Consider the following 12,158-nt stretch of genomic DNA (forward strand, 5'->3'; position numbering starts at 1 on the left):
AGGCGATATGCAGGTGCTGGGACAGGGTGGGCGGAATTAGGACCTAGAAAGGTGGGCTACTCACAATCTTAGGAGTAATTTCAAATAATCAGTTCCTGAAATGTTTCTGATTAATTTCACAACGTACAAATCTGCTAAAATGATTTTCCCTAAGATGATCTACCTTTCCATTGTAATTCCAGGTTGGCCAGACCAGAATGACAAGGAAAAGTCTCAAAGTTTTGTTTGTTAATTTATTTCCCTAGCTGCAGCCCTTGAAGTCTGGCTGCTTGCACTTAAATCTTACAAGATAACGCACTCATTCACAGCACACATGATACGGACAGGGACATACACCAACAGACAAACTGACAACAGGACAAACACAAACGTAGCTCACAAAAAAACAACCCAGAGAGAGAAGGCAATTAGAAGCTTGCTAGAAATCCCCATCATGAATTGGCTATTATCAGTCTGAGGAAAGGGGGTTGCAAGAATCCAAGGTCTGATAATAAAGGGGAATCCTGCAGCCTTTGCTCAGAGCACCCCTGCGGTCATTGGGTGGGGAGCCTTGGTGCCCCAAAGTTTCTGACTGTCTTAAAGGAACAGGCCCCATGGGAATAGGTTCAGGCCTCTAGTTCTTAGGTGGATTGTAACTGTCCTCTTCAGGACCAGAGCCCTTACGGGAAAGCGGGGAGGGGGAAAGGGGAGGAGGGAGGCAACAGAGGCTTGAACAGAAGCTGCCTTCCTCAGCTCTAAGGTAGGGGAAGGCCAGGGGGAAAGATTGCATCTAGGTGCCCTCAGTTTCCCCAGATCAGAGGCTTTCAAGGGGAAGGGGGAGGAAGGAAAAGGGTGAAGAATAGGACGGGGGGAGTGAAGGGAAGGACAGACTGGAGCCCTTGAAGAAGAAAGGATTTTTGCCAGGACACGGCTAGGTGCTGAAGCAGCTCCCAGCCCTACAGGGAAGAAGCTACCTGTCTTTTGTTCTCGTTCAGCCAATTCAGCAAGCCCAGGATGAAATATTCTCGCTACTGGCTAGTTGTTTTGTTGGCCTTCCTTAATTTGGTTGTAAGATAAAATAACTTTGACCGGTCCAAAAGAGCCCTGTGCTGGCCAACATAATTTAGGGCTATCTTTAGTTGATTGACACTAGTGCTAGCAATACCTGTACTAAGTTTCCTGAGATCGATCGCCAGAGGAGACCTAAGTAATACAGAGCGATTTAACCCGACTTGGTCTCCGGTCCGCAGAGTTTCCTTTAAAGGGAATTTAAAGTGAGAGTTCTTTGGAAGCTGGGAATGGAAGGACTTACCCCGACCCCGTCAAGGCCCAGGACTCTAGGAAAAATAGTTCCTATTGGCGCCAGAGTCCTGGCGTCGGCGAGATGAGGCAATGTCCGTTCGGTTCCACAGTTCCAATCCACGTTTGGGCGCCATAACTGTTGACCTGAAAACTTGGTTAAAGAAAGGCAACAGGCTAATGCATACATTTTATGATTTAATTAATTAATCAATTCCCTATTAAAGAAAACAGTTACATAATGCATTATGGAGCCAGAAATGTTCTGGCTACCCAGTGCAGAAATCTTCTGGCTTATATACATTTTGCCGTGAGAAAGGAACTCTCCTAGTTGAACAAATCATAAATTTAGCAAGACAAGACAATTAACAAAGTAATGTTGGTCAGGCCTTGCAATTCCAGCTGGGTAAGCATATGTCTCGGTGATAAGGAAAGAGACCCCACCACTAGTAAGTGGTAGGCTTCCTCCCTTAAACAGATAATGGACATAGGAAAGGGTAAACAATGTTCAATAGAAATTATGATCTAAGATGTCTATATTTTCTTTATCATTAATACGCCATAACATAGTATATGTCTATAGATCAAAGGAAAGTCCCATTAGTCATAACATAGTATGTGTCTATAGATAATAAGATTCATCAAAGGAAAGTCTCATTATTCATCAAAGGAAAGCCTTATTATTCAAGATATAGTGTCTTAGGTTAAAGGTCTCCTTAAGGAGTGTAGAGTCGGCCTTGGCTGGCTTTTGCTGACATAGGAAGAGGCATTCTCTGAGTTTACTTCAGAGAGAACAAAGAGATTATTCTAAAATTTTATATTAAACATTATCAAAAGATAAAAGGTGACATTGTCCTTGTCCTCCATGAATTCACATCTCACATCCCACCGTATAAGTTAATGGTGACCTATCCTAGGTTACTTATTACCCATTATAGAAAAAAATTAATAAAAGCCCACCTACATATGTGATACTTCATAATTTGAACTTCATAAATTTCCATATTTCACTTTAGTTTCCCAGTACAACTCTTCTTGGCCCCATTTCACATCTGGGAAAGCTGATGCTAAGAGTTCAAATGACTTCCTTGAGGTTATAAGTGGTAAGTGGCAAAATGAGGTCTTTGAGGACCAAAACATTCCAGAGGGGTAACTGGACACCTGCTTGATGACCTTTTGTCCGTTTCTTTTCCAAGGTAGGAAGGGACCAACAGTGACTCCAGCATCCCCCCCCTCCCCCCTAGAAATCCTGCCAAATGCATCCAAGCTAGTATCATGGGGCTCTACCCGGCCTGCTTCCGGAAAGTCCTTTGCCAGTGTTTCCCACAGCTGCTGGTCAAATACAATGAACAAAAGAGCAATATATTAACTGGGATCATGTACAGTTCAGCGCCCCAGCTGTCACTCAGTCTTCACTCATGTGGGCTTTGTAAAGCTCTTTGACTTTGTTAAATGTTGGTACCATCTGCTTCTATTTAGAACGTCCAGAAGAAAGATCAGAAATTGGCAAATGTTTTTCTGCTATAACGTCAAGTAAAGTGCAGGGACGAAAGAAAGCGTTTGGGCTTTTGGTTTTGGTTTTTGCCAAGTTCTTGCCCTAATCCTCAACAAAAAGCCATCATATTACATCATCCTTTTTTTGGTTTGTTTTAGAGAAGGTATCATTTCCATCTTCACTTAGGTTCTAGGGTTTTTGCCCATCATCCCATGTCTTTCTCCTTTGCTAAATTCTAAACCTTGATTGATCTCTGGTTACCAGTGCTGAGCCCCCAAACCTTAATCCCCTGGGTCTGTTAGGCTTCCTGGATTTGTACACGTTGTATATGCTCAAGTTCTTAATTACCCGCTTCCTTCTTCTGTCATTTCGGTCGTAACTGTATGTCTACTTTGGGCATCCATTTCCCTTCCTCCTTTACTTTCTGTCTGCCATATGAATTGTACCACAAGAGTATATTTTCTAGGATATGTTCAGAAGGGGCTGTAGGGGGAAAGGACATAGAAGTTTAGAAAAAATTCACTAAAAGTAAATAAGAAATAGATATGAAAGAAAAAAATGACCCAAGTCTTAGGCAGATTGACCCCCTAAGCTTGTTTTCTAAGTTGAGTCATAAAATATAAGTATATTCAAGAGGATATAAATATCACTAAAAAAGGTTTCATTATAAAATATATGATCTGTCTTCCCTCAATTTATCATGACCCTAAAATTTCATCCACCCTTCGCATTCATCCTGAATCACTTCAGCCTGAAAATCCCCTCCTCTTCAGCCTCTAGCTTTCCTCATCTAATACCTTTCTCTCAAATTTTTTTCATCCGTGCCCTGTAACCCCTGTTACAAACAGAATTAGGCCAGCAAAACAAATTTACCATGTTGGACATGTTCAAAACAGTACGTCTTCATTCTGCATCCTGAGTCCACCTCTGTAAGGGGGTGGGTTATAGAAAAGGTAAATGATCTCTCTAGGCCTATGCCCTAAATCATTTGTCTTTTCTCTGATCCATAGCTTTAGCCAAGCAGCAGAGGATGGAGGAATCAAAAGATATGGGTTTCAATCCCAGCTCTTCCACTTACTTCCATTTGAGTCCTTGGACAAGTCGCTTTATTTCTCTGGGCCTCAGTCTCCTCATCTGTAAAACTGGGATAATAATTCCTCCCAGGATTGTAATAAGGGTAAAATGATATAATATTTATAAAGTGTTCTTGCCAATTCTAAATGCTAGCTATTATTCAATGACAGGCCTGGGGCCTCCTGACTCTCAGGTCTGTGCTTTTCCCATGATGTTTGAGTTCTCTTCTGTAGCTAATTCTCATTTGCTCTGATTCAGGAGGTGTGTCCATATTGGCTCCCTTCAGGGACTATAGGGGTAAAGGAACCTGGGTATCAGTCACAGAGTCTCTCTCTCTGGCATACCATAAAGAACCAAAGAAAGGCATTCTGGAGGGGAGAAGGGAAGCAAAGAGAATGGCTTACGCATTGCATATCAAATAACTGATCCTACTCGTAGAATGTAGAAGGGAGGTATAGTTTATCCACACAGAATGTGATTGGCACAAAATTCAGCCCATGGAGTCATTTCTTGCTTGGTTAGAAGACCAGCAGACTGTATACCCCATGCTGACCATTCCAGGACTTTAATGAATGAGAAAACACTGGCTTAGGAAATGATGGACAGGAGGACTTCAGAGAGGCCTGGAAGGACTTCTATGAACTGATGCTGAGTGAAATGAGAAGAACCAGGATTACATTGTACACAGTATCAGCCACAGTGTGTGAGGACTATTTCTGGTAGACCCAGCCCCTCACAGCAATACAAACATTCCCAAAGGACTACTGAGACAAAATGCCACCCACATCCAGAGAAAGAACTATGGAATCAGAACACAGAATGAAGCAGAACATTTCTGCTTTGTGTTGTTTTCGTTTGGTTTGTTTTCTCTCATGATTTCTTCCATTCATTTTAGCTCTTCTATGCAACATGACTAATGGGAAAATGTGCTTAATAAGGATGTATATGTAGAACCCACATAAGATTGCACGCCGTTTCAGGGAGGAGGAGAAAATATAAGACTTATGGAAGTGATTGCAGAACACTGAAAACAAATAACTTAATTATTAAAAAGAAAAGATTGCACTAGTTTAGGAAAGAAAAGATCTACAGTCCCCTTGAGTCAAGTCAACCAAAGACTGAAGGTAATTTCAGAAAGCTACAGTCACTACAGCATTTTCTTCTCTTTTGTCTTTCAGTGAGAACAAGGTAGCGCTTTTCACTCAGGTCTCATCCTTTTCTTCCAGCTTAGAAACAAATCTGCTTTGAAAAAAAAACATGTAGTTTGTGTTTTATCCTTTAAGAATCCTGAATTGGGGTCTTTGCACGCTAACTGTAATTCTTTTATGGTGCCCCACGGTCAGGGTTGGAGGCGAAGGAACATGATTTCTCCTGGATTCTTGCCGGGGGAGGTTTCCAGCTGCAATTTTATTGCAGAAAACAAAATTAATTAATTAAATTAAATGACTGCATGGATTGGTGCAACAATTCTGCCCTCTTGCGGTTTCAGACTGATATTTTCCATTGCAACTGCAACCGCTTTCAAGGTTTCCTCGTGAGGCTTGGATTTCAGGGTCTTCCATGGAATGTCTTTTCTGCCCTTGTGACTTGAAGTCCATGGGAAATCTTGATTCCTGAACTTCCTGACAATGGGCATCTGTTCTAGTGCTCTTCAGCTCTGACCTCGACATTGAAGTGTCTGGTGACTTTGCCATCAATGACCCAATTTCATCATTTGACATGATGTATCTAAAGTGGTTGAGACTGCTATTACTTCAGACTAGACCCTACGTATAAAAACCTTGTTGTAGTGCTTTGAGCACTGGATGTTGGCAGCAGGAAACATGGGTGCCATCACTGACTACAGTTAAAGGTAGTTAGCTAGATGGTGCAGTGGGTAGAGTGCTGGAATCATGAAGACCTAAGTTCAGGTCCCACCTTAGACATTTATTAGGAAAGCCCCTTAACCTCATTCATCTGCAGTTTCTTTATCTGGATAATAATAGCATCTTACAGAGTTATGGTGAGGATGAGATAAATCGTGAGAATGATTCTGCAAACCTAAAGCATTATATGAATGTGAGAGATCATTATTACTAACTAGCTGCATGACCTTAGGCAAGTTCTGTGTCTGCTCCTCTTCTGAAAAATGGGGGCAGTAAGTCCTATTCTATCTAATCCATAGAGTTCACATGAGGGGGAAATGAGATAACACGTGAAACTGCTTCAAAATGACCAGAGGTCTCCAACACGGGAGAATACCACTTTATTATTGTGCCACTCTCAGGTGACATCAGATCTCCTATTGCATTTTCAAGGACTGAGCTTAGAGGGGAGCTTACACATAATTTCTTCTAACAGCTGCATTTTTCATAGAAAGAAGCTAAAGACCTAGAAAGAAGAGAACAGTTTGGCCAGTGTCCCAGAGAGTTAGCCTTAGACAAGTATTAGAGCCAAATTCTAGAAGCTAAGCCTTCTTTGTAGATTCCAGTATCGTAGGCTTTAGAACATGGTGGAACCTTAGAATTTATCCAACCCATTCCCCTCACTTTATAAAGTCTTTGCTTCCTGGGGGCTCTGAGGCTTAGATTAGAATGGGAAATCCTTTCACCTATTGGGAAATCTCTTCTCTGGGCCCAGAAGAGGATTTTAGGGTAAAAGGTCATGAATTTAGAGCTTGAGGAACTTCAGATAATTTCTGGAGCTATTTGGCAGTCTTCAGTTATTTCTTAGAAATCTTAAATGGAAAACATACTGTGCCCTGATTTCCCATAAAGAAAAAACCCTGACGGTTCAAGTTGTGGTCCAGAACCACCCAGCAATCTAAAAGGCTGGACAATAAAAACCTGGGGGATGTTTTGTTCACCAATGGATACAGTCTAGCAAAAGAACTTTGTCCAACCCTGACTGCTTTGTTGTAAGAGAAGAAAAGAGAAAAAGGCCACATAGTATCTATATCAACATTAAAGACCTGAGCCACACTGACCTAAGGCAAGACTACTTGTCTCTCACACTTCTGATGTCTGCCCACCTTGTCATTTGTTGCTTGGCTAGAAGAAGATAAGCAGATGGTATAGCCATAGTATCCAGGGTGTTCATGAATGAAGCCAGGTCAGAAATGGTAAGCTGTGGAGTCAATGGCTAAAGCTTAGTATTTGGAGTCAGGGAGACTCAAGTTCAAAACTGATCTTAGATCCTTTGTAGCTCTCTAATCCTGGTAAAGTTACTTAACGTATCTGCCTCAGTTTCCTTATCTGTAAAATAAGAGCACCTACTTTTGAGAATTGTTGTGAAGACAAAAGGAGATATTTATTAGGCACTTTTGCAAACCTTAAAGTGTTGTATAAATGCTATTTATGATGGTGATGATAACTGCTATCTCATACCTCAACTTACTTTACCTTCCATATTTTCCCATGCATATAGCAAGAAGGAAAGGACTGATATGTACACAAAACATTTACAGCAACTTTTTGTGGTAGCAAAGAATTGGAAACCGAGGGGATGTTCATCAAATGGGGAATGACTGAACAAGTTATGGCATATTATTAACGTGATGAAATACTATTGTGTTGTAAGAAAAGAAGGGAGATGGTTTCAGAAAAGCCTGGAAAGACTTAGATGAACTGACACTAAGTGAAGTGAGCAGAACCAGAATATATGTGTGTGTACGTGTGTGTGTGTGTATATACACATATATATACATATATATATAAATGTGTGTGTATATATATTATTGTTATAAGATAACAACAATATTGTAAAAATAATCAGCCCTGAAAAACTTGGGAACTCTGATCCACAACATGATAAACCACAGTCCCAAAGGACTTATTAAGAAACATGCAATCTACTTTCAGATAGAAGTGATGGGCTGAGAGTAAAATGAAACATCTTTTCTTTCTCTTTCCCTCCCTAATGTGGAGACTGATACTGCATAGCTATACCTATTAGTAATGGGCTTTGTTTTTCTTCCTTTCTCAGTGGATATGAGTAGGCTATTTGGAACTGAAGATAAAATTGACTTTTTTAAAAATTTAAATTAGAGAGGTTGGACTCAATGGCTTATAAGGAATCTTCCCATCCTAGATCTAAGATCCTGAGATGGTATTAATCAAAAAGTATTTGAGTTGAAGAAATTTTTTAAAATACATTTATGAAGTAGTCTTTTGGTCCAAATTGTGAATTCGTTGATTACTCCTGGTGAGGAAACTCCCTCTACAACCACAGATGGGCAACTGTTCTCCAGTTAAACTCTTAAGAAAACTGCCTGCGCAGTTTTCAAAAGAAGAAATCAAAGCTATCAGTGGTCACATGGAAAAAAATGCTCTCCAATGCTATTGATCAGAGAAATGCAAATTAAAACAACACTAAGATACTCCTCACACTTCTCAGATTGGCTAACATCACAGACAAAGAAAACATCAAATGCTGAAGGTGATGCAGAAAAATCAGGACTCTAATGTGTCTGAAACCAGATTTAAGCAGGCAAAGATGAGTCTTCCTGACTCCAGGCTGGGCACACTCTTCACTATGCCACCCAGCTGACCTAAAACACCAACAAAACTACTGTAACTTAAATAAGAAATGGAAAGAACGTCAACAACTGATCAAACAGCCAATCAAAATCCTGTTCAATGCCAATGCCGATAGTATTCAGTCATGAAGGAAACTGAAAACAGATATAAAAGAAAAGTCACGAATCAGATCAAGGAAGGAGCTGCGTGCTTCAAAATGCTATCCTCCTGGTGTGCAGTCTGACAGTGGGATTCGAGAGCAAAGTGGGGGTGTGGCTCTCATGCCTCCACTCTCATCATCTTGGATAAGGAAGTGATGTGAGGCAAAACTGTCATCTCCTCAGTAACTACTGCTCCAACTTTACAGCATATATGCTCAGTCTATACAGCTTTTGAACTGCCTGATATGACCTCCATTCCCACCTCCTGCCTTCTCCTTTGAGCAACCTCCATCTTCAATTCTCATGGTCTGTGGTTTACTCTCCATGAACATAATTTGAACCACTGGACTGCTTCATCCTTCCCCTAAAATTCTCCCCTCTGGCCTTTAACCATCCTACAGGTGTTGGCACCAGTTGGGTCTCTAGAGGGTCCTGAGTCAAAGACATTTCTGTGGTTTCCTACTCAAAGTTAATATTGTTGGGGGAGAGGGATTCCTCTACAAAATGTTATCTGATTATCTAAATAGCTTCCAATAAGAGTTTGGCAAGATATTTTAAATGAAAAAAAGTTTTATTCTCACAGGCTATAAAACTTTTTTTTTTTTGTGCTTTTTAGGTATTAAAGGTCAAGTGTTTGATGTGAACAAAAATCCAATACCAAATGTAATAGTGGAGGCTAAGGGCAGGAACCATATATGCCCCTTCAGAACTAACAAATTTGGAGAATATTATCTTCTTCTTCTGCCTGGATCCTATACGACAAATGTAAGCATATAATTGATGTGGTTCAAATTTACTTTGAAAAGACAAGTCTTTCCCCCATACAAATTCATATCAGACAGGCTATGGTTGGAGGGATTGCTTGGCTCTAAAACAACAATCTCTGGAATCCAGTAACTGACTTGCTTCCTTCTTAGGGTTGAGACTTGTTTTGCTCATAGGGATGCAGTTTGGAGAAATGCAGTGATGGCAACTAAAAGTAAACTCTTCGGAAAGCCCAAGAATTAGAGATGCCTAGGGCTAGAGGGAGGGGATAGTGATAAATTTGACATAGTACAACAAAGAACAATTTTTTTGAAAAATCTGAGATGGGAAAAGTCACATCACATATTGAGCAGCTGTTATTTTTATTGGTTGGTTAGCATTTTTTTTTGAAAGACAGACCATATTCCAAATATTTAGTGTTTAAGAAGTTTAGCACTGAAGGAATCTGAGGGGTAATCTATTCTAACAAATACTTGAGACCTTCCTTAATATCTCTACAAAGTTCTCATCGTACAGTCTCTGATGGATGATCTCCAGTAATTGGGAACTCAGAGAATTTTAGTGTTGGAAAGGGATGTCCACAGCCTTCTGGTCCAATCCATACATGAAAGGCAGTCCCTATGACATATTCAACAAGTGATTGTCTAGCCTTGGCTTGAAGACCTCTAAGTCTTTTTTCTCCAAAACCTCACCAGGTAGCTTCTTCTACTTTCAGACTAGAAGTAATTTTTTTTTTGTCTTAGATCTAGCCAAAATCTGCTTCTCTACAACTTCTACTCATTGGTCCTCATGGAAGATTAGTGTGGCAGTAGGATAAAGGATGGATTAGAAAAGGAAAAGAGGAAAGATCTACTAAGAAGACTTTTGCAATAGTCTAAGTTGGTGGCAGTGAGAGCCTGAACTAGGGGGATGTCATTGGGAAGGCAGAGTAGGGAAAAGATTCAAGAGATATCACAGAGATGGGCTTGTTAACTAATAAAATGTAAGCAGTAAGGAAAATGACGATAATGCCTCTATGTTACCATAGACAATAGGGAGTCGAAAGGAGGAGTAAGTATATTGGGAAAGATGACAAGTGCCATTTTGGACATACTGAGTTTAAGGTACCAGTGGGACATTCCTTGGGAAACAGAGGACATTGAAGATGTTAGAGCTGGAGATAAAGACTGGGAAGTCACATAAATAGATGTTGTAGTTTTATTTTGGCAGTGACAGGGAAGAAACATGGGGTCATGGTAGGAGTAGAATAGTAAAGCAAAGTTTATTTGGAATTCAGAAGACTTGAGCATGATTGTCGGTGCATGAGAAGGGTGTGACAGAAAGATGCAGGAGAGGAATGTCTTGGTTCTGGAGCAAATCGGTTCAAGGGCACAAGGGGAAGGTGGTTCGCTTTATTACAGACTGGAATCTTTCTTTCTGTGGCCACAGGAAAGATTATGCTGAGAGGTTCTTAGGAGAAGAAATATTAAGAGTTTCCTTCAAATAATCTCCTTCTCAGTGTGGAGTGTAGCTGGATAAAGAAGAGGAAAAAGAAAAGGTTTAAAACAATCTCTATGGGGAAAAAGCTGGGGAGTAATGAAGGCCAAGATAGAAGAGTTATCAAATAGTTAGGAGGAAGGTATAGAAGGTGAAAGTTGATTTTCATTTTGTGGCATTTACCAGCAATACCCCTTGAAGTAGAGAAATCAGAAGTTTGAACCACTTAGGATTGATAATTTTCTGTTCAGGAATGGTTGAAGACCATGGAAAGTTCAAGTGATTCTAAGGTAGAAGCTAATAAAATGGTTTTTGGCTTTGTAAAGCCAAAGTGTGGTATACTAATTAGGAGACTAAGTGAAGAATCCATGGTGAAGAATCCATAAGTAAAAGTGCAGATTAGGTTTTAGGAGAGTAGAAGAGACAGAAGAATTAAAAGGTCATGTCAGAGAGAGAAATTTCAAAGTTCAGGATCTTGGAGATATTGCAATTTCAAGAGATGGTGAAGACTAGAGTGTAATAGTGTCAATGAAATGTGTTGGATAAAAAAAGGGTCTTTAGGCTGAGGTATTGTGTGGTCAGATTGTTAGAAGGGTTGCCATTATGAACACTGACATCCCCTAGGATGATGGAAGAGAATGAAATGGAGAGAAAAACGGAAATCATGAACCCAGATCATTGAGAAGGTCGGGCAGTGGCCTGAAGGTCAAGAGATGACATCAGTAAGAATGGGGAGTTGGTTTTGAGTCATTTCAATCGTGCCCAGCTCTTCGTGACTCCATTTGGGTTTTTCTTGGCAAAGATGGTGGAATGGTTTGCTAGTGGTTTCCTTCTCTAGCTCATTTCACGGATGAGGAACTAAGGCAAATGGGATTAAGTGACTTGCCCAAGAACATAGGGATACTAAGTGTCTGAGGTCACATCTGAACTCAGATCTTCCTCACTCCAGACCCAGCACTCTATGTATTGTGCCATTTAATTGCCCTGTAACCAGTGTAATGCAGTGCACATTCAGCCCAATTGAAACCACAGACTTAGAGAGTTCATCCATCCCAGAGATCAAAATAGAACAGAATTCCGGTGTATTGTAAATGTGTCTTTATGGGCACTTACTTCCAGGCAGCTGTAATGTGAGGGTCAAATGAGACAATGGGTGTAAAGCATTTTGCTATAAAAATACCATTTGCTGGTGTAGTAGTAGTAGTAGTAGTAGTAGTAGTAGCAGTAGTAGTAGTAGTAGTAGCAGTAGTAGTAGTAGTAGCAGTAGTAGTAGCAGTAGTAGTAGTAGTAGTAGTAGCAGTAGTAGTAGCAGTAGTAGTAGTAGTAGTAGCAGTAGTAGTAGCAGTAGTAGTAGCAGTAGTAGTAGTAGTAGTAGTAGTAGTAGTAGTAGTAGTAGTAGTAGCAGTAGTAGTA

General features: G+C 40.4%; 1 protein-coding gene across 1 annotated transcript in view; it reads left to right on the plus strand.

Moving 5' to 3' along the window:
- Positions 1-12,158, plus strand: part of LOC140516694 (carboxypeptidase M-like) — a 31,023-nt gene that overhangs the window by 12,970 nt on the left and 5,895 nt on the right. The window contains exon 5 of the mRNA XM_072627681.1: positions 9,121-9,269. Within this exon, the coding sequence (XP_072483782.1) occupies positions 9,121-9,269 (149 nt within the window). The remainder of the gene's footprint in view (positions 1-9,120; positions 9,270-12,158) is intronic.

The sequence above is a fragment of the Notamacropus eugenii genome, chromosome Y, assembly GCF_028372415.1.
Source record: "Notamacropus eugenii isolate mMacEug1 chromosome Y, mMacEug1.pri_v2, whole genome shotgun sequence".
NCBI classification, from domain to species: Eukaryota; Metazoa; Chordata; class Mammalia; order Diprotodontia; family Macropodidae; genus Notamacropus; species Notamacropus eugenii.